The sequence below is a fragment of the Dasypus novemcinctus genome, chromosome X (genome assembly GCF_030445035.2).
Source record: "Dasypus novemcinctus isolate mDasNov1 chromosome X, mDasNov1.1.hap2, whole genome shotgun sequence".
Taxonomy (NCBI): Eukaryota; Metazoa; Chordata; class Mammalia; order Cingulata; family Dasypodidae; genus Dasypus; species Dasypus novemcinctus.
In genome coordinates, this window is record NC_080704.1 from 149,392,981 (window position 1) to 149,416,299 (window position 23,319).

At 43.4% G+C, this 23,319-nt stretch overlaps 1 protein-coding gene across 1 annotated transcript in view; it reads right to left on the reverse strand.

The window, feature by feature from the left end:
* Positions 1-2,671: 2,671 nt before the first annotated feature.
* IGSF1 (immunoglobulin superfamily member 1) overlaps positions 2,672-23,319 on the reverse strand; it is a 112,213-nt gene continuing 91,565 nt past the window's right edge. Inside the window, 22 exon segments of the mRNA XM_058291134.1 lie at positions 2,672-3,088; positions 3,242-3,365; positions 3,672-3,950; positions 4,073-4,360; positions 4,537-4,821; positions 4,964-5,251; positions 6,051-6,338; positions 6,947-7,225; positions 7,522-7,812; positions 8,208-8,240; positions 8,336-8,406; positions 10,199-10,295; positions 10,298-10,321; positions 10,685-10,948; positions 11,404-11,676; positions 11,931-12,059; positions 12,062-12,214; positions 14,402-14,689; positions 15,168-15,184; positions 15,186-15,393; positions 15,396-15,446; positions 16,016-16,070. Coding sequence (XP_058147117.1) covers positions 2,953-3,088; positions 3,242-3,365; positions 3,672-3,950; positions 4,073-4,360; positions 4,537-4,821; positions 4,964-5,251; positions 6,051-6,338; positions 6,947-7,225; positions 7,522-7,812; positions 8,208-8,240; positions 8,336-8,406; positions 10,199-10,295; positions 10,298-10,321; positions 10,685-10,948; positions 11,404-11,676; positions 11,931-12,059; positions 12,062-12,214; positions 14,402-14,689; positions 15,168-15,184; positions 15,186-15,393; positions 15,396-15,446; positions 16,016-16,070 — 3,921 coding nt within the window. The 3' untranslated portion in view covers positions 2,672-2,952.

Below are 23,319 nucleotides of genomic sequence, written 5' to 3' on the forward strand. Positions count from 1 at the left end.
GAGTGTAAACTACAACATAAACTATAATCCATGCTGTGTAGCCATGCTCCAAAATGTACTCACTCAAATGCAATAAATGTACCACACTAATGAAAGAAGTTGTCGATGTGGGAGGTGGGGGGTGTGGCGAGTTGGGAATATGGGAACCTCCTATATTTTTTAATGTAACATTTTGTGTGATTCATGTAACTTTAAAAAAAGATAATAAAAATAATTAAATACAGGCAGATATGGGATCAAAGATCAAATTGAAATTCTCAAGTTGTCTCATGAAGGGGTGAGCCCCCCATTCCTGAAGGTGTGCAAGAAAAACCTGTGTGCCTACCTGCCAACTCCACTGTAGAAAAGAATCTGTACTGGATGGAAGCTATGAATGCATAGCTTTGATAACTTTTGTAGCTTAGAAAAGAATCTGTACTGGATGGAAGCTATGAATGCATAGCTTTGATAACTTTTGTAGCTCTGAGATACTGGGGTCAAAGGTGTGTGAGTCCAAGAATCAGGGTTCATTTAATACATTTGTGTTTTAGAGTTGGGGAAAGCGTCTTTGGACTTTTTTCCTGGAGTTTCAGAAACAAATTGTCGTCTCAAAGATCCATTCCATGCTAATTGAAATTCCATTTCCCAGGATTTACATGATGCTGGGCTGATGATTAGAGGCCAGCCTGGGGTAAAGGGACTGATTCCCATGGCAACCTGGTTGAAAAAACATACCATATGGAGCATTGCCAGCAACAAGCTACGTTTGCATTCTAAATAGTTATTTAATTCATTAAATAGTTTGTGACGACTTCTGCATTATAAATAGATATTTAATTCACTGAAATAGCTCTGACAACAAGTAGGAAAGTTAAATCCCAAAGCCACTCTTGATATAAGTATTTCAGAGTTAATTGACAAGTATGTTTTCCCTTTTAAAATGTGTAGAACTTGGTTCTCTAAATGAAATAATGGTATATGTGAGTGCTTATAGGAAGCCAGCTAACAGTCCAGTGTCAATATTTCTCACAATTTGTTTCTTACTGAAAGGTTTACCCGAATTTTCCCTGATTGCATGGTTACCTCTTTGAATCTTTTGACATAGGAGATCCCAGGTTCAATGTCTGGATTTCAGAAGACTCTTTTTATCTGTCATGTTTGCCTCATTCTCTTCCTGCTTTTCTAACTCAGAGGCTTCTCTAAATTTCAGTCCTTGGCCCTCTGTTCTTTTCTTCCCGTTTCTCTTTCTCTTAGTGAACAGCTAAAATAATCATGCAGTCACTTGCTCAGTTTCACAGACCTACCACTAACCTTAATAATATACGCTTTGGAACACTAAATGATTACAAACAAAATCAGACCTGCTCAAAGGAGTGCAATTCTAAAACAGAGGATCAAGAATGAGCTCCCCTCCACTGTTTAAATGTATAGCTTGATCGAGGATTAGGGATAGTGAGTTTGAATGCCAAGAGTGATTTTCAACAGGAAGCGACAATTAGGTTTTATAAATTCAAATGTAAAACCACTTCTGAAATGTAATTCTGGGAAACACTATAAGAAATGTGTATAAGAGACTGGTAGAATATCATCAAATGGAAATTGGAATGGGACTTTGTACTTTTACATTCCTAAAAGCTCATTACAAATTATTCTATGGTATTCAGAGTGTTTCATTCTGAAAGGATTAAGGAAAGTGGGCTGCAGCCTTTTCATTAAGTTGCTGGGTAAATAAGCTTCCGAATGCCAGAATATAGGAGTTGCTCTCTAAACTTTATTGTAACCAGGACTAGATAACTCACTACATATGTCAGCCTTGTGTATTTCTCTTGTTGAAGATTGTTAGCTTAGAATTAAATAGACAAGGACCTTGAAGAACAATTTGACAGGATCATGACTTCTTTTAACATCTATAAGACAATTCTTCTGAGGTCTTGGACAGATGCAAGAAACTAGGTAAGTCTCCCTCCCCAATCCAACCCACCTAATGTGTGATGAACTCCCACCTATGGGGCAAGGGCATGCTGATTCAGGAATAAAGGGGCTGAGGCTCAGAGCTAACCCCCACTTGGGTTTCTGGGAGGAGGGTACTGGGAGTTCCCTGCTCTAAGCCACCCACCTACCTGTTTACCCACTTCCTGAGATCCCAGCACTAGCAACCCATTCTTTCTGGGAAATAGGTCTTCCTTTAGTGAGAGTGGAATCATTCAGACTTATCACCCATTCACACTTAAATGTGAATTAACATACATGCCAGGATTGCTAGGTAGAGGGTAAAAACACAATTTTGCCAGCTACAAAATTTTTCAGAGGCCTAATCCTGATGTTTGAAAGCAGGTGAACTATGGACCTAGTAGTAACATTGGAGATAGGAATAGAACTTTGGCAGTTTTCCTCTTTAGGCTCAATTTGGAGAGACTATTGCCACTCATCCATCCATCTATCCATTAATTCATTTATTCAACAATGGGATAGAAGTACAATAGGACACTCTCTACTGCTACAACGTCTCAAATCAAATTAGGAAGTAGCTGTTTTGGAGGCTTCCCTCCTCTCCCTTATCATTGAGCTCCTTTCTTGGTATTAGTAGTCTCTTGCTCTCTTATTCTTCCATGGAGTCAGCTCCAATACCACATCCCTGCTAAGTTGTAAGTGGACAACAGAACAATGGAAGACCCTGCCATAATTTGTGCAGTTAAATAATGAATACTCTCTTTATTCAGAAGAATACACTTTTAATAGAATTTCATGCACCAGTAAAGCAGTACAGTGAGGAGTTTTAGGGGCAGGGAACTTCTTCAGGAAACATCTCACCCGGGTTGAGCCCCTAACACCCAGAATCCTCTTGACCCAGATCAGGTGATTTGAGGCCAAGGAGCAGTAGATGGAGCTGACTCCTAGGGTAACCAGTTGGATTTGCAGGTCTCTGAGGGTAAAAAAGAGAGGAGAGGAAAGTTCTTGTAAATGAGGAGATAATTAAATTGCAACTGGCAGTTCTACTGAGGTTCCCTGAGAGGTTGATGAGGGAGAGTTGGTGGCGGTGCCTAATTCTCCTTCTTGGATACACTCTTCAAGGGCTATGGTCTGGTCTCTTCCATCTGTGTCTGAGTCCCTGAGTGGAGAAAAAGACAGGACTAAGGGAGGAATCAGAACCATCAACCTGAAAACAGGTTTTTTGCTAGGCTCAGATGCTAGGGGAGCATATGGATCACTGCTTTTTCAGCAGCCCTAGGTTCATAGAAAGAAGATGATATGAGGCATTTACCTGGTTTGGAGATGGGGCCATTTCTTCCACTCTATGGCTAACACCACCCCTAAAGCTACAATAACCACCACGATCAGGCTACTACGGACAATGTTACCCACAGTGCATTCCTGAGCAGCAGGCCCTGCGGTGATAAAAGAGCAGAAACAGAGGTCATGAAGGTTATCACAGACATTTTCCCCTTGTACTGCTGAGGCAGAAGCAGCCCTCCTTCTCTTAGGGAGACGTGCCCTTGAAAACATCTTTCTTACTATCCTTGATTTTGAATGTGAGATCTCACCTCTTCATTACTCCTACGAGGAATTTGACCAAATAACTGGTCTCTGACTCCAAAGTCCCTTCTCAGACCAAATTACTGCAGTCTCCATGGAGATTATCTCTGAGATCCTAGGGATGTCATGCCAGGGCCATAGAAGGATTGTCCTCTTACCTGCTGCTCCTACCAGCTCCAAGGTATCACTAGGCTCTGACCAGATATCAGGGTAGGCCTGGAGGTGGTAGCTGCAACTGTAGTTTCCTATGCCTTTTCCTTCTACATTATTGATAACAAAGTCTCCATCTTCTGAAAATTGCCGGGATGTTTCTTCTCTATCATGTTCCAGGACAAATTCAACACCTGGAAGGGGTCCTCGGCACTGAAGGGTGATATCCTTCCCTAGCTTGAACACGGTGCTGGGCCAGGCTGACAGAGAGGGTTTAGGAGGTTTATCTGCAACCAACCAGGACACAGAATTGGAAGATGTGACTTTGAAATCCAACCCTTTACCCTCTCAGGACTAACTACTAAAAACTATGAAATGGAGACTCTTACTGAAGTCCCCATGACCTTACCAGTCACCCAGATCTCCAAGGAGTCACTGTGATTGGAAGCTGCAAATGGAGTAGACTCCAAATAATAAACACAGCTATAGATCCCAGAATCTTCACCTCTCACTGCAGACATCCTGAAGTCAGCCCTGTAACCCCTTGACCTCTGTTGCTCTAGAGGCACTTGAGTCCCCTCCTTCAACAGGAAAAATGTTGAGTCTGGCAGTGCCCCTTGGCATTCAAGAGTCATGTTTTCCCCAGGAGCCACCATGGGACCAGGTTGGGCTAATAGGCTGGGTTTGGGGAGTAAGCCTGGAAGAAATTAACTCCTGGTCAGAGAGAGAAGGTCCCTTTCCAGTGTTTCTGTTCATATATAGGGAAGGCTATAGTTTTGCTGTCCTCAAGCTCTTCGAAAACCATCTCCCATGAACCAGGCTATTTCTTCCTTTCCACACCCCCATACCCACTCCAGGACATTTTCCCCTTACCTGTGACTATGAGTTCCAGGGTGTTGCTAGGCTGTATCTTGATAGAGCTGGCCCAGTCAGGATGGTAACAGCAACTGTAACGCCCTATGCTAGCATCAGATATATTGGTGATGGGGAATGCTCCGTCATCACTGGTAGATTCCCAGAGCTGCATTGAAGTGCCTTCTTCCTTGTGCAGAATATACCCTACTCCATGAACTGGCCCTTGGCACCAGAGAGTAACATTCTGGCCAATGGGAACCACAGAACTGGGTTCAGCAAATAACCAAGGCTTGGGGAATGTGTCTAGGAAGAGAACAAAGATGTAAATTGAGTAACCTTTTGTCTTTCTCACAAAGAAGTTTCCCTGGCCTTCCAAGAGGACTCACCCTGTCTAACTCTTACTCCAATTTTCTCTATCCTAGTCCCAGGCCTTGTCTATCCTTACCAGTCACCCAGATAATAATGGGCTTGCTGAGATATGATCCTCTGTTTGACATGGTCGTCTCATAGTACACACAGCTGTAGTTCCCAGAGTCCTCTATTCCAACAGTGTGTAGGAGAAAGTCAGCTGAGTTCCCTGAGCCACTCTGGAACAGTAAAGGATCCTGGGTTCCCTCACGCAAGAGGGCGAACCTCATGCCCTGGAAAGTCCCTTGGCAGTGCAATGTCACATTCTTCCCAGGAAACACCACAGGACCTGGTTGTGCCAGGAGAGTGGGTTTGGGATAGAATTCTGAAATTAAATAGACCACAACATTAGAGAAGCCCTCCCCCCACATTCTGAAAATAACTTTTAGAATGTTATTATAAAAACAATATGTTTATTATTATAGAACATTAAAAAGTACAAAGAAAAAACTAAAGAAGAAAATACATTTCTACCTCTTAAAGATAACCATTCTTTACATATTTGTTATATATTTCTTTTCCACTTATTTTTTTATACGTGCTTATGTTGATGGTGCTATAAGTATTTACATAATTGGGATCCTGCTGTATGCACAGATGTATAGTTTTATCTTCTTCATTTCACTTTATATTGCAAATATTTTCCTATGACGTCAAACAATCTTTGAAAATTAACATTTGTAATGGCTGCATTATATGCAGCTGAAATTTCAAGGTCTTCTCTCTTTCTCTGAGGACCATCCAACCTACCAATCTCTGACAGTCCAGTTGAAGAAAAAGTGGACATTGAACCTAAAGCTGAAGGCCAGGTCTAAAAAAGATTTCAGAAATAGGGCAACTGGAGCCTGGCACTTGAGTTTTAATATCCTCAATCTGCCTCGCTTCTCACCAAAAGAAGTGAATTACTTGCCTTCCACCCTCTCTTTTGTCTCTTCTTCCTGTAATAATAATATAAACAGCTTCCCTTTCATGGACTGCTTACCACATGCCAGGCACTGTCCTAAGCACTTTCCCAGAATTTTATCACTTTACAAAGAGACCGTTTTCCCCTCCCACTGGCAGCCCTTCCACCCACTGTCTCAGGGTCAGTCCCACTTCTATGTAGATTTTCTCCCCCTCCTGACCTGTCACCACGAGCTCCACAGGGTCGCTGGGCTCAGACCAGATAGCAAAGTCATAATAGCGGCAGGTGTAATTTCCTCCATCACCAATGCCCACAGAAATGATCAGAAAGTGAGCTGTGCTGGACCCCACAGCAGCCCAAGAATTGTCGCTGGATCCTATTTCACTTCCATCTTTGTAAAGAATAAAGTTCATGTGATGGTGGGGGGTCGAGCAATTGAAAGTCACTCGGGCACCAGGGGTGACCACAGGGCTGGCCCATGTCTTGAAGAAAGGTTTGGGATACATTTCTACAAAAAAGAAAAAACAACAACAACAAAACACAGAACACAACCCAAAACCAAATTAAGAAGAAAAGAAAAGAGGTAAACAAAATATTGATTCTAGGAAGCTATTCTTCTTTCTCTACTATCTTATTTACAAGTAGGTGCATTAAAAATCAAGTCAAATTCTGCCTGCAGATTGACATCTCACACAGGGATTCCTCACCTCGTCCAGATGGTTGCTCAGTCATCAGGGTGGCCAGTGGAGGCTAGCTAAGAGAGTGACTTGTCATTGGGGCTCTGCTGTTTCTCTGAGCCTGTTTACCCATTTGGACGAGAGGGGGAAATGGTACCTGCTCAACCTCCCTTGAAGATCTGCTCTATAGCTAAATGAGATAATTGATGTGAAAACAATTTGAAAAATTAAATCACCCTCCACAAACCCAAGCTACCAAGCTATTAATAACAATTATGGTTATTAATATCATGCAGCCAGAGGCTCTGGCACTCCCAGCACCACGCCTGCCTGGCTCTAAGATTGAACACAGGCTCCAAGAACCAGCAGCAAAGTCTGTTGTAGGGAGAGAGTGTCTGCCCCAGAGCTTTGCCTTCCCCCTCCTTCCTCTCAGCTCTACCTTTTATGACAAGCTCCAGGGGTTCACTGGGCTCAGACCACTTGAAGGGGTGCTTTTCAGTGTGAGTGCGGCAGCTATAATTGCCTTCATCTTTATCCTCCATTCTTTGGATTGTAAAGAAGGCTTCCCTCCCAAAGGCACCAAGTTGCTGGACAGGTTCCTGCTCTCCCTCCTTATACAGAGCAAACCCCATGCCTGCCAGCCATCCTCTGCACCGGATTTGTAGTTCCTGACCCCGAATTGGGGGAGAAGCAGAAATGACAGGTCTGGGGAGGATGTCTGGAAAAGAAAAGGGGGCAAAAAAGGAGTCAGAAGTTTGGAAGCACCCAGATGGAGCAGTAGGAGTCATTTTGTCAGAAACGAAAAAAAATCCATCCTGGGCAGGTCCTTGGTTCTTCCTGTCAGTCTCTTCCTCCCTCTCTTCCCTGCCCCCTTCTTACTCCCCCATTTCAGTGCCCCTTCTCTCCGACATGCAGTACATGCTCCTTGGTGGCTTCTTTGCATCCCCCCACCCCAGGACACAGTTTCAGAGCCCCAAGGGGATAACTATGTGAATATCCTACGCCTTTTCTTACCTGTACCCACCAGCTCAAGTGCCTCACTGGGCTCCGACACAGCCATCTCCTCCCATGAATGGCAGTGGTACCTCCCGGCATGGTTCTGGGTCAGGGCACCAAGGGGGAAGGCAGCCCGGACCTGCTCTGAGGCTGGGTGAGTTGCGATCCACCCAGTCCCATCCTTCAGCAACACAAACTCCTTAGTTGAGCCAGAAGGGCTTCTGCACCAGAGAGTTAAGTTCTTCCATGGTGCCAGAGGGAAGTTGGTCTCTGCCCACAACTCAGGCTTAGGGGTTGGCATGATTATTTCTAGAAACAGCAGAGTTAATGAAGCCGTCCTTCCTCCTCCCTCCCCTTCCCCCTTTCCATGAAGCTTTCTTGCCCTTAAACTCCCCACCCAGATTATACTTCCAACCTCCTCCTCCTCTTTCAACCCAAATCCAAACCCTTTCCTATTTTGTGAAGGTGCTGGAAAAGGAGGAAGCTGATGTCTCAGCTAAGCCTCAGGAAAGTAGAGAAAGTTGAGAGAAATTTTGCAGGCAGAAAGGGAGAGTTGGAAGCTGAATTTTGCTAGCAGCTTTAGCAGGTGCCCCTTTCTGGCTGTCCTTCCCTCCCAGTTACTCCCTGGCCACTGATACTGACACTCTGTAGTTATTTTGGATCTTCAGGGAGGAATGTCCCAGTCTGGAGCAGGAAAAGCTTACCAGTCTCGTCTGTCAATACCCCGCTGCACAGTCCTGCAAGGGAAATTGCTGCCAGTACTCTGCCCCCTCCCCCACGGGACCTCACCCCAGCCTCTGTCCAGGCCCTTTTCCCACCCCCGTGTACTCACCACAGCAGAGAAGAGCCGTGACTATGAAAAGCATGGTGACACCTTGAGCTGTTCCCAGCAACCCGGCTTTTCTAGCGAGACCAGAAAAGAGATGACAGGAGTTGCTGGGATTAGGGGGAGGGCGGAGAGAAGGGGGCGGCAATTTATGTCGTTGGTTTACTCTCTACCAATAGGGATTGGATGTGGCCAGGATAATGGGATAACATCTTTTCTGACATTGATAACTTTTCTTTTTGAGGATCTTACCACCTACCATCCTCTTGCTCTTTCATGACCCACATTCCCCCCACCCCTTCCCCCTTCCCCAGCCTATATCATATGTCAGCTCCCCATAGCCCCTGATAAGTCTGTTGCTGGAAATGAGATGTCAGATGTGAAAATGCTTTTCGATCTCCAGGTCCCAGAACAGAGCTCCTGGAGTTCAGTGTGACAGGCAGCTTTGGATGGTGGGAGTGGAAGTGGAGGGGAAAATCTTGGAAATTTCAGTGTCATGAAGTTTAAGTTTGGAAGCAATCTTTATTGTGGCAGTGTTGGTCTACAAACCGACCTTCCTCACCTTCCTTTGTTATGGGAGGGTTGCCTAGGCAGCCGCAGGGAATTACTAGAGGGTTGTCAGTGCTGAGCTTGTCAGAGAGTGGGATCTTCCTCCCCTCACCCAGATTGTGACTACAAATGTACAGCGGCTTTGGGTTTAAAATCCTGTATTATTAGATGATGTTAAGTTCAAATCCATTTGAAAATGTTTACTTAGAAAATAGTGACCCTCCTTCTTTATCAGGCAACTTTTCATGTTGCTTTCTCTGAAATCTGGTTTCTGATCTTTCTCTGATTTGGTCTTCCTGAGTTGAAGTGAGACATGCGAAGATGCATTTTTTCTAACCCTAATTTGGAGGGTACTGCAATGTGTGGAAAGATCTAGAACATGACTCCCGTGGAAAGTTTAGGTGACTTCCTTCCCATCATTCAAGTACTCCGTCCATCAGATCCCAGTGCAAGCCAGACACACATAGTCATAGTCACTGTCTATTGTGTATTGAATACTCTCAGACACAGAGGCCTGTGATCATTGTGTGTGGATTACATGCAGGAGTGGAAATGAGCAAAGCATTCAAGAACTGAGACCCTGACCAGGCTAGGAACTGTCATTTCTCTTCTCATTACCAACTCTAGTAGCCTTAGGAGAGGCCACTGGAGTCAGGGAGAGAGGGGCATAGCCTAGAGGACACTGAAAGATCAAAGGAAATGTCAGGAGAACCTGTGTGGTTTGCCATTTTCTTGGTCAGAGAAAAGTCTGATTCCCAGGTCCCATTCATTGACAGATCAAATGCCCATCCAGGTTAAGCTCATATTCCCAGAATGCTCTGCAAGATGGCAGAGAGGTTAAATTTTATGGCTACTAAGATCATCCACAAGATTCCCTAGAACTTTTGAGCTAGAGATAAGGGTGGACATTTGTTATCAGGCTTGGATAACAACCTGGGTGACAGGATAATGCCAAGTTTTTTACAAGAGAAAAAGTTCAGACCAAGTAATAAAGGAGGTGTCAACCTCTTAGGGACAGGTTTATTGGAGGAAGATTTGAGCACCCTCCTGGGGGGTGGGTATCAATGAATGAGGTTCTGATTGCTTCCCTAGCCTCTGTGAACTACTTATTTCTATAACCTTTACTTGGGTGCTGCCCATCTGGAGGTAAAAGAGAAAAAGCTGGGGTGAGAAAGTCTTGTCACCTAAGCCCAGAGGGTAGGGGATATATAAGAGTATGGCCCTGTGGCTTGTCTTAACGAGACATAGTGTATCCCTGAGACTCTTGGGAATCTGGACTCAGATAAGTTGAGGAACCAGGTTCTGAGACAAGACAGTTACTTGATTCTGAGTCTCCAACACTTCCACTTTATCCACAGCACTACCAACAGAAAGGCAACAAGCTGAATGATTACGGCCAACCTCATAGCTTCTTTCGAATATAATTCCAGGTGAGGCAGCCTGTGGCGAGAGAAGACCAGAAGCAGAGTCCTTGACTGAGATAGGGGCAGGTGAATACATTTGCAAGTGGATGGGGGTAGGGGAGAGCTAATTATAGAGAGTGCTTATATTGGGAAGCTGAGGAAGAAGATACCATTCTTTTCTTGGGAGTTGGGAGCTGTGAATGCACCTTGCTGACTGCCTTTGAGTAATTGTGAAACCCCACTTTATCACCCCAGGGTAAGAGTGCTCAAACCCAAGGGCCCTGAATTCCAAGCCACTGACTTCCCTTTTTCTATATCTACCTGTAAACTTCCCAGGGATCCCAGGGATATCATGGTCAAAGCCATTGAGGGGCATCCCTATGAAGAGTTAACTTCTCATCTGCTGGACCGAACAACTTCAGAGGTCCACTGTGATGTGACCAGATGTTATGATGTGGCTCTATGTAACAGCTATAACTGAAGGTACCTGTGCCTTTGACATTGCCGATGATGAAGTCTCCATCTACTGTGAATTTTTGGAATGTGGCTCTTTTTTCCCAATGAAGAGGAAATTCAAGAACAGAATGAGGTTCTTGCCACTGAAGGGTGATGGCCTTACTTAGCTTGAACACTGTGCTGGGACAAGCTGACAGGGAAGGCTTGGGGGCTTATCTGTAACCAATAAAGAGTCCAGAATTAGAAGTGACCTTGAATGCAGCATGTCTCCCCACACCAACTGTTTCTCAGCTCCTTATTGGTATTCTTTTCCTCACTATTTCCACTATAGCAATGACTTCCAAATTTGACTATGCATCAGAACCTCTTTGCTTACTCCTCTCCTTGGGGTATTAAAGTACTCCTGAGTCTCTATCTTAAATCAAGAAGACTTCAAGATTGTAAGCTTTCCCTGGTACTGAAGTGGTTACAATGGGGCTGAGCAATCTTGAGAAGTTGGGTTTGAGGAACAATCACAGGAGAGAAGGTCCCTAAAGTTTTGGAGAAAGCCCTTCACCATTCTCCTGGTTTGTATTTCCTGAGATCATAGCTCTGAGAGGATCAGAGACACTATCTCCTTCTTAGAACATTGTAACACTAATAAAACAAACAATAATAATTGTTAGCACTTGCCTACAACCACAAGTTCCACAGGGTTGTGCAATGTCATCCAATTGGAGCTCTTACAGGTGAGGAGACAGTTGCAGGTATAGATGCCAGCATCACTATAGGTCACATTGTTGAGGAAGAATGAGTCTTTGTCATTGACACGGATGGCATCCAGCTGAAGTGGTTTGTTGCCTCCTTTCCCTACTGGCTCTTGACACCACAGACTCATGTTCTGATCCATTTGAACCACAGTACTGGGATGAGCAAGTAGCCAGGTCTTAGGAAAAGTGTCTAGGATGAAACCCAAAATATAAAACATTAGTAGTTTGACTTCAACCTCCCACTACTTATGGTTCTTTTCTTCCTCTTCTGAATGCCTTCCACCATCCAATCTTTGAAAAAATCTCTGCTTAAGCCCAATTGTACAATTATGCGCCCCTCTCCACTGCTAGTCCTGGCTACATAATTAGGTTTTCCAGGAAGCTCAGAGGAAGTTTTATATTCTTAGCCCCTAACATAGGTTCCATGGTATTCTCCTCTCTTACCAGTTACCCAGATTTTCAGGATATCACTAAGGAATGAACCCCTATGTGACCCATCATAGTAAAAACAGAGGTAAAGTCCAGTATCATGAATTTTCAAAGCCTGGAAGAAGAAATAGGCTTCATTTTTACGGGCCTCTTGTGGTAAAAGGACTTCTCCAGGTCTTCAAATCTCATTAAAGCAAAGATCATTCCATAGATTGGCCCTTGACACCAAAGATTCAGGTTATTTCCACATGCCACGATAGGCGCAGGATGGGCTGTCAGAGTTGGTTTGGGGTAGAGGCCTAGAAAGGGAAAGGATCCTGAAGTTAAAGGCTGTATGATTATTCTCTATTATCTTTTTTTCTAGTCTTTTTGGATGCCAGGAAGTAATGGCTGAAGTTTTAATCTCCCCATTTCCATCTTTAGATTCTTGCCTCCTGTAAGAACTAATCAACAGCTGATCTGCTTATGCCATTGTTTTCTCACCAGACTCTATCAGCTCCATTGAGGTGTATGTCTCAAAGGAATATCTATAGCATTAATCTCTTGCATCTTTGGGTCCATGGAATGCTAAATGTTGTCCTTCCAACCACCCAAGAAAACAAACCTCTGAAAATGACTTTGATTCCATTTTTGAAGACCATGTCTATCACCGCAAAATTAAGCAGGACTTTTGTGAACATTAAGTCTTCATAAAACCCTACTTTTAACATGAGATTGGAGGATGCTAATAAGGAGGGCTTGGACAGTATGTCTGCAACTCAAAGAAATCTCTATTTTTTAAAAAGATTTATTTTATTTATTTCTCCCCCCCACACACAAATTGTCTGTTCTCTGTGTCTATTTGCCACATGCTCTTCTTTGTCCGCTTCTGTTGTCAATAGCACGGGAATCTGTGTTTCTTTTTGTTGGGTCATCTTGTGTCAGCTCTCCATGTGTGCGGTGCCATTCCTGGGCAAGCTGCACTTTCTTTCGCGCTGGGCAGCTCTCCTTATGGGGTACACTCCTTGCGCTTGGGGCTCCCCTACACAGGGGCTCCCCTGCATGGCAGGACACTCCTTGCGCGCATCAGCACTGAGCATGGGCCAGCTCCATATGGGTCAAGGAGGCCTGGGATTTGAACCATCGACCTCCCATGTGGTAGACGGACGCCCTAACCACTTTGAGTCCAAGGGAGTTTACTACAAAAGAGAAGGCAAACCTCATTCTAATACCACCCTTTTTGGTTTTCTCCATTCCAGATAGTCCCACCCACCCATTATGGAAGGATCAGTTCTATCATAAGCTCATTGAGCATTTAGGATGTATCAAGCATCATGTATGTGTAGGGGTACACAGGTAATGAAGGCACAATCTCTGCCAAGATAAAAAAGTTCCCGTCTTAGTGGGGAATACTACGGAAGTGTGTTAGTGGAACCTATGCTGGAAGGACATGCACAAAACAAACACTCACATCCAGGATCTTCTTTGATCCTCAACAATAAAAGGCTATACTAATAAAATTAATGTTTACCATTTATTGAGAACTTATATGCCAGGCACTGTACATATATTATATTTAGGCAAATCCTCACAACAACCCTGTAACATAAGCATTGACATTATACCCATTTTGCAGATGAGGAAAATGAGGCACATAGAGGCATTACACAGTAGGTTGGATAGATACTGTCACCCCATTTTAGAGTAGAGGAAACTGAAGCACAAAGAGGTGAAGTGACTTGTTCAAGATCATACAAGCAGGCAATGTCAGAGATAGAACTAGAAACCAGGATTGCTTCTTCTAAGTTCAGGGTAATTTCTGTAGCACTACAACTACGCCAAGTCTATTTAACTTGGCAGAGGAATTAAAGCAAATGTGGCCAATTCCGTATAAAAAGTAATCAGGCCATGAGATGGGGGAGTTGGGGCTGTGGTTTGTGTCTAGGACTTGAGCATTTTGGGGAGTTTTCTGATGTGTTTGGATGTTGATACTGCCTTGATGGTTTTATAGGTAGAAGACCAAAGTAATTTATAAAAGCATTTATAAAGTATGAAGTATCACTTTGTCATTTTCTTTTTCAGTTTTATCACCAGCACTAGTACGTGGCTCCATTTTCCACAGTTTAAAATAATAACCATAAATAAAATAAAAGTACTTAAAATATTAAATCAGTATTCAAGACTTCACTGGCAGAGCCTGGCACATATTAGGTGCTAAATAAATATTGGTTGAATTGATAAATGAATGCATGATACTCAACAACAAAGCTGTGATGGGTTGAAGCTGCTGGACATTTGGTGGGATTTACTCATTAGCCAAGTGACTGACTACCACACACCTGCCTTGAAGCCTGTGTGAGTTATTTTGCATCTCAGTAAAATGTAGCCCATGTGCCTCCCAGGGCCTGAGAACTGGCTGAAGAGAGTGAAATTGGAAATCCTGGCTCACCCAGCCATGATCCCTGGGACAATGATTGTTAGATCCCAGCTGCCCCAGCCATACCCACCTGCTACAACCAGCTTCAGGGTGTTGCTGGGCTCTGTCCACAGGGTGGGAAGCATCTGGATATAAGTGCAGCAGATGTAAACCCCTTCATTCTCAGGGTTCATATGATCAATGGAGAAATTGGCCATTGTTCCAGATGGGACTTGATAATCCATGGACTCCACATATCCCTCTTTAGACAGCATGAATACCAAATCTTGCAGCCAGCAATGGTCGAGTATGTTAACACTACATCCAAAACGTAGAGGGTTCTCAGCCTGGATCCAGAAGATGGGCTTGGGTAGTTGGCCTGAATGGAAAGAATGAACTGGGATTCAGGTAGGCCAGGAATAGTGCTGCCCAGGCACTACTTCAAATGAGGTTTCTCTGAATGAGTCTTACCTGCCATCTCTTATTTTCCAATCCTTGGGCCTCCTCTATGTCGAATGCTTGCCCATGATGCATTATCTAATAACAGAGTAGGCACTTACTTAATTCTTATAGAATGCATGCATGTGTGCATTTGAGGCAAATTTTTTCTATTTACATTTTTATTTCATTTTTTATCATCTTTTTTAAAGATACATAAATCACACACAATGGTACATTTGAAAAATATAAGAGGTTCCCATATACCCCATTACATACACCCTTCACTCCTCCCACATCAACAACTTCTTTCATTAGTGTGGTACATTCATTGCATTTGATGCAAATTTTAACAAATTAATCAAACCCTCCTCTGTGAAGGCAAGCTTGAGACCCAGGAGCTAGTTTTATCTTCTTACCTGGTGCCTCCAACCTAGAACTTGACTGGGCTCTGCCAGCCTGTCTCCTGCCAGTAGCAGCACCTGTAAAGACCTGTATTGGACTCAGTAATGGCACCTATGGGTAATGAGATTAAGAAGGTTCTGTAGGCAGGGTGGATCCAGGCCATCTGTGTCTTAACTTTCAGCAGCAGAAACTTTTTAGAGATCTGAGAGGGGTTTCTGTACCAGAATATAATATTCTCTCAACGTGTGGGGGGTAGTTGCTCTCTAGTCACAATTCTGGTTGTGATTTCATCTCTGTCATTCCCAGAGACCACAAAGATTTGAAGCATTCTAACCTTCTCTCTCCCATAATGTCCCCCCATGTCCCTTAAAATCAGCTCCAACCTAGATTCCTCCCTTCACATGGTGATAGGAGTTTCTGTTTATGTAGGAGGTGGAATAGTGACACCATGATGATTGTCCAAGTAATTTAGGTGAGTAGGGTAATAAAGGGCAACTCTAGCTACCTTTCCATTTGAGATAAGACTCTTCACTATTCTGTGGGAAACCAAGTCATGAAGTTAGGGGCATTGATTCTTAACCAGCTCAATCTTGGAATTATCTCTAGAATCTCAAGGCAGTTATGTCCAGGGCTATGGAGGTAGGATAATGCCTTGGAGCCTTCAAGAAAGAAGGTAACTGAAGTGGCAGGACTCACCTTAGCCCTGCAAAGAGAGGTTATAGTAAAGGAGAGCCTTGTGCTTGTCCCCATCCCGCCCTCAAAACTCAAGGCTTTTCTCTGACTCTCCAAGCTGCCCAATACAGCATCCTTATGACAGGGTTACTTACCCCTCACTTGCCCCTCACCCCTTTCTTGTACTCACGGATGCAGAAGAGCAAGAAAGTGAATGCTTGAAGCATGATGGCCCCCTCCCTGGGCTGTTCAGGATAATGCAGGCTCAGTACTCACTGTAGGCTTTGACTTTGATGTGCCTTCCCCTTCAGTAGATGGGAGGATCTACAAACAGAGATATTTTTACTCAGGGGACTTGTCTTGCTCCTTAAAATTTAGTTTAGACCACTAACCAAACCACTAAACTCATTTAACAACCTTACGCTCTACCACCTTATGGGCACACAGGATGTTATAAGGTCATTTTCTTCTCCATGTTATTTCTTCTCCTTGCTCCTTCTCCCCACTTCCCATCCTCCCGTCCAAGGTCTTTGCTGCTACCTAAGATGTCAGATTTGTTTGAAAAATCTGACAAAATGTTTGCTTGTTCTTGGGATCTCAGAGTCCTAGAGGGTTATCTAATCTAGACCTTCAGAAGCCCCATGGGATAGGGGATATGGGCCATGTAGGGAGTTAATTTTTCACATATTTTACTCATATATATATATTCACACATACACACACACACAGTCTCACTGAGTCCTCCAACAACATAGTAAGTCAGTTGTTACTACCATTCTCATTTTGCTGATGAGGAAACTGAGGCTTAGAGATGATATGTAATTTGCCAAATGTCAAAGGATAATAAATATCAGAACCAAAATTAAAATCCAGGTTCGACTCCAATGCTCATGATCCAAAACCACTATTTAAATTTCCAGAGGCAATCCATGACCACTTTTTTGCTCTCTCTCACACCTTCCTATCTCATCCCACCTAGGCCTACCCTTTCATGGGATGTTTCAGATCCAATATTACTCTCATTTTTATCACTTGCCCCCAAAAGCTCAATACCCCTAATTCAGTAGGTGTTAGGGAATCAAGCTGCTTGAACTAATTCATATAATGTGTAAATAATTTGTTGGCTGTTTTTAAGCTTCCATGTATTTTTGTTTGTGACCCCTAAGAAAGATGGAGTTGATTAATTTCAGGGAATTTGGCAAAGATATTTGAGTTCAGGGATATCTTCCCTTTTCCAGACATCACTACTGACTATAGTCCTTGTATGTACATTATGTAGCTTGTGGGTTACCTCAGCATTTATTTTTTGCCAAGGAAGTTCTCCCCAACATATAAACTCAGTTTAACATTCCCCTACAAGCTCTCTATTCAGAGCCTGAGGTACTGATTGACCCAAGCTATTTAATCCTTATTTCATCTGAGAGGGGTAGAAGCAACTACCAGAACAGAGTTAGGGGCTGCTTTTGCTTCTCCAAACTTTTCCTAGGACCTAGACACTAACTTGCTCCAGTGTCAGTTTGAGGATCTGGGCTACAGGAAGCAGCTGGATAGTTAGAAATCCAAGGAGGCACAGCTCATTTCTGCATTGTTCATTTTGCATTGAAGTGTATTCAAAGCACACTTTTCTAAACTTTCCCTATCTGTAAAGCTGGGAAATAATATCTACCTAATATTGCTGTTGTGCTGAATTAGAGACAATATATGCACAGTGCCAGGCACATTTTGAACATTTCATAAAAAGGTGGTTCTTTTTTCTTCTTCTTAAGAGAAGCATTACATTTGTTTAGGACCTAGAGATGCGTTTTCCATTTCAGCTTTAACAGTCACTTGTGCCGCCCCTCAGGCTCAGGTCCAGATTTGGGGTTCCACCGGGTTCCTTTGTTCCTGTAGGGCTTTGGGCAAAGATTTATTGGGGAAGCCAGTTTCTACTGCCAAGGGAAAGGTTTACCTGATTCCACCCAGGAAATTCCATCTGAGGTTCCAAGCATCCTAAGACACCTTAACCAGGGTCTTTGACTCCTGGTGGCTTGAATGGAGTCAGGGCAATTGAGGTTCTCAGCATCGCTGACCCCTCCCCAATCACTAATGAAACTGTGCTTTTTATGTGTTCAACCCAAATGATGGATCTTATCACCAGGAAACATGGGAAATATTCCCAAGCATCAGGACTGAAGAGGGATGATTGGCAATGCCCATTTCTGGCGTTTCACACCCTCTCAACCTCCAATCTTGGCTGTCTACCCTCCCCTTCTACACCATCCCAAGCATCTTCCCTACTCATAGGCTGCACTGCAGTGCTTTTGAGTGTAACATACTTTCATAATATTTAATGGCTCCTCCCCTGCACAGCTTGAGGGCTCCAGGAATCAAAGGAGTTGAGCTCGGCAGCGGCGGCTAGTGCCGGATACAAGCTCCACAGAGGGTTTGGAGGGAAGACTGAGAAAGGAAAGGGACGATGTCTATGGAGCCCAGAGATTCTCTGCAAGACAAGGCTGCGATCCGGGGAGGGAAGGAGAAAGGAGGGATGAAGGGGGTTGAGGAGAACTCTGGGAAGCAGTTTAATATAGGGAAATTAATTACAGAAGGGATACTTTTATGGAGCTTTTATTTAGGATCTGATGACCTTTAATCTTCTGCCGCTGAACTCTGTGCTCATTTGCAGGTACTTACGGTAGCTGAAGACCCGTTCCGTGGTTGGAGATTGTTACATTAAAAAAATATGAGGTCCCTATATACCTCTCACTCCCTTTCCCCCACTCCTCCCCCCATAACAACAATCTCCTCCATCATCATGAGACATTCATTGCACTTGGTGAATACATCTCTGAGTACCACGGCACCTCATGGTCAGTGGTCCACACCATAGCCCATACTCTCCCACAGTCAACCCAGTGGGCCATGGAGGATATACAATGTCCGGTAACTGTCCCTGCAGCACCACCCCAGACAACTCCAACCCGGGAAAATGCCCCCAAATCACATCTCTTCCTCCCACTCCTTACCCCCAGAGAGGTTCAACAATGGCAGGGGAGGAATATTGGTGTGGGATGTTATTGACAGGGGATACATGGTTGGCAGGGTGTTCTCCAGGGCATATATCCAGGGTACATAAAAATGTTTGGATATTTTCATAGTGGTTACAATTAAAAACAACAACTGAAGGAGTGCTGTGTTCCTTGCCAGGGGAGCTCTATCACAGTCCCTAAAGGAACAGCAACAATCCCCCAAATGCAACTGCAAAGACCGAAAAAGAATGAAGGTCCAACAATGAGCCCTTGATACTAATGACTATGCTTGCGAGCCTGTGCACCTGAAAAAAGAACAAGGCCTAGAGCTGCAGGGTGCCTAAGAGTTACCTCCTGAGAGCCTCCGTGTTGCTCAAATGTGGCCAGTCTCGAAACCAAACTCAGCATGTAAATGTATTGCCTTCTCCCCAGTGTGGGACATGACTCCTGGCGATGAGCCTCACTGGCACTGAGGGATTACTACCAAGTACCAGCTGATGATGTAACTAGAAAATGATCTTGAATAAAAGGGTCAACTCAGACCAGCAGAATATCTCAGTCTACATATAATACCAGGAGTTAAAAATGCTTTTTGACCTGAATAAAAGGGGGAAATATAAGAAGTTTTAGATTACAGAAAAGTTACATAGGAAATATAAGGGATTCCCATATACCCCACTCCCTCTCTCTCTCACGTTTTCTCTTAATAACGTCATACCTGACTGTGGTACATTTGCTACAGTTAATGAACAAATATTGAAGCATTGCTATTAACCCTGGTCTATAGTTTACATTATGGTTTACACTTTGCACCACACAATTTTATACGTTTTGACAAAATGTATAATGACCTGTATCTGTCATTGTAAAATCATGCAGAACATTTCCAATGCCCTAAAAATTGCCTATATCAGTTACTAGGAGATAGAAAGTGAGTAGAGAGTGAGGAGTCAATGCTCAATCTGGGTAGAATCTATTATAATGTGGATGGTGGAGGTTTGGCATTGGATGGGTGTGATGGTGGTACAGTGATGTGAGTGGGGCCCATGATGCTGGAGAGTATGAGAAATAACCAAATTTTGATTATTGTGCATTTTTACTTCATAGAAGAATGCAAATAATCTAATGGAAAAATAATCTAAGAACAAACTATGTAAAACAAAATTTGGGCAAATTGAATATCATATTTTCATGCATCAAGTGATCTCATTTGTGTCTTCCTGGTATTCTCAGCTACTATGCATCATTACAAACTATAGATTATTGTAAATGCATAGAAAGAGTCATAAGAATATAAAAATGTTTTTCTGGGAAAATTATTTCACATCTCCAAGCCCCTGTTTTCTTATTTGTAAAACGTTTGTTGAGTCCTTACTTTGTGCCTGGCATTGTACTAGATGCTGAAGATTCAGAGAGAATCTCTGCTCTTAAGGAGTTCATATTCTAAGGATAAATAGTGATATAAATAAACAAGAGAGTGAGTGAAAGCTTCCTGGAGGAAGAGACACTGCTTATTAGAGAGTGAATATGAGTTAGCCAGAGAAGGGGGAACCATGAAAGGCAAAGAGGACTGCACTAGGAAAGACTAGCAAGTAAGGCAAAGCAGTATGTGATTGGAAAAATTCAAGCAGTTTGCTATTACTGAGTGCCTGTCTCTCCAAGAAGCCTGGGCTTCTTTCCTGGTTTATTACTCTAGAGTTGGTTGATATTAAACAATTCTCTTTTCAGGGAATACTTGGAGAAGATAGTATGACTTGTCTTGTTCCTAATAGCCAGTCCGCATCTGACTCCTCTGCTGACTCTGAACGGATGGGATAAAGAGGACAGGTCTAGCATGGGAGCTCCCATGTTCACTGTCCTCCTGGGAGGTAGTGGTACCAGTAAATTTTACTGAGCCACATCAGTTTTCATTTTCAGATGTTGAACACAGGGACCCATAAAGTGTTCCTCCTGTAAAAGCTTCAGGACCATTTATTATGGATTAAGGGACAACAGTTAAACATATGATTTTATTGAGATCTAGTAGCTAAGGTAGGGACTGTGGTGGAGTGAAGAGACACTAATGAAGTGATTTATTAGATCAGGTTTCTGAATTCCAAGAACTCTCAACCTAGAGATAAGAGAAGAGCTACCATCTTACAAATCTGTATCCTAGGCTAGAAGAGTACTAGAAGAACTTCAAGGAGGTAGAGAACCAACCTCCTTTGTTCATGCACAGGGTGCTCTGGTGAGCCTTTCTCCATAATTGAGTCCAGTGTAGAATGGTGACTTTTTTTTTAGCTGAATCTATCTTATAGCATCACATCCGGGTGAAACTTAGGACAAGTTGACCTCTTTTCAGGGGTGTGCCAGGGCTGGCTAACACTGGCTCAGGAGAACCACTGAATGTGTGCACCTTACCTCAACATGTCATTCAGTGTCATTGCATTGATAGCTTGAGGTTGGCCATGGTGGGAGAATTATACCCCTGAAATAAACAGGCACAACAAATCATTCCCCCCACCCCCACTCCAGTGAGCTGGTTATTAAATATTTACTAGCATACCACTTGCTTCCAATTTTGTTTTAGGACAGTGATTCTCCTGGTAGACAGGGACTTCTCCAAACTACTCCTTAAATCCTGATAGTTTTTATGTTCTGTCAAGTAGTTTGTGAGTTCTGTGCTTTACCTTCCCCCCTCATACCCCTTCTCCCCAACTTCAACGCTGTCGTAAGCCTCTTAGTACCGTGTCAGATCTTTCAGTTCCAGTCTGCAAACTTTGGGTATCAACTTTCACCTTGTCAAGCATTTCAATTATTAAGGGCACGGTTTGGGGCACTAAGGCGCTTCCAGAAGTTATAAGGAGGGGTGTTTTCAGTACTGTGAGGGTATCTTTCTAGAAAAAAGCAAATGCAAATGGTAAAGTTAGAACTGAAATTTATTTAATCAAAACACTCATTGTGAGCCATAAGGCATTAGGTAGGGGCCTTCATTTTCAGACTTCTGGGTGTCACAAAGCAAATGAACAGTGTGATTACCTAGTTGAATGTAACTTAAAGTTAATTGGGGGAAGCGGACTTGGCCCAGTGGTAGGGCGTCCGTCCACCACATGGGAGGTCTGCGGTACAAACCCCGGGCCTCCTTGACCCGTGTGGAGCTGGTCCATGTGCAGTGCTGATGTGCGCAAGGTGTGCCGAGCCACGCAGGGGTGTCCCCCGCGTAGGGGACCCCCATGCGCAAGGAGTGCACCCTGTAAGGAGAGCCGCCCAGCGCGAAAGAAAGTGCAACCTGCCCAGGAATGGCGCCACACACACACAGAGTTGATGCATCAAGATGACGTAACAAAAAGAGACACAGATTCCTGTGCCGCTGACAACAGAAGTGGACAAAAAGAAGAACACGCAGCAAATGGACACAGAGAACAGACAACTGGGGTGGTGGTGGGGGGATGGGGAAAGAAATAAATAAAAATCAATCTTAAAAAATAGTTAATTGGTAGAGAGAGAAAATGAGATTTTGTTGTGTTCCAATTTAGCAGGGTCACATGGTTCTGTCTGGCCCACGGAACATTTATCAAAAAGGTAAACTACTGGTCCACTGCCCCCAAATGACACTCTTCCTGGCATCACAAGTTGTCTTTTATTTTTTATGATGACCAAGTGAAAAGATTGTATGTGTGCATCTGCATCCATATTGGAAAGGGAAGGACCAGAAATGGATCTATAAAATGCCTGAAGGTTCTGTGAGTGGCCAAAAAAGAGTCTCAGAATCCCATTTTCCTGTGTTGGAAAAAGTTGGTGATCTCAGAAGGAAAGCAGGTGGGCTCAGCCCCACTACTTGGAGTATGACGGCAGAGAGTCTCCTATAGGCAATTTAGGTCTGGTGTAGGCAGGAAGCATCTCAGTGCCAGTGTCACTGCCAGCAGTCTTTTCTGCTGAAGAGACTTCTTGCCTCCAGCATGCCTAAATTGTCGACATTTTCACTGGGGAAGGGGGAATGGGGTGGGGCAGGGAATGTCTCTCAGGAATGCACAACTGATGTCTTTTAACCAGTGGCACAAAGGAAAGTATAAAAGCCAACAATTGAGTTATTTCCCCCCATCTGTTGTATGATTATCCAATTATATAATTAAAGTTAGAGATGTCTAAATTGCAATAGCAAAGCAAATTAACAATTTAAAAACACAGAACTGCAACCTTACCCAGTGATTATAATCTGGTTTTAAAGTATCTGTTTACTGTCCATAATATTAATGTACATGAATTCTACTTTTTTGTTCCCTAAAATATGGTCAAATTATCTAAAAGATCTATGTCTTCTGGACAGATGGTGACAGGGAGACTGTCTCTCTCTAAACAAATCTGTTAATTTCATATCATTGAATGCTGATCAGATTGTCAATAAAATATTTTTTCAAATATGAATTTTAATTTCAGTGTCTCCCTATCTCACTGACTCTTAGTTCTTATCTTGCTGTATTTACTTCCCTCCCTCCCATTTATCCCTCCC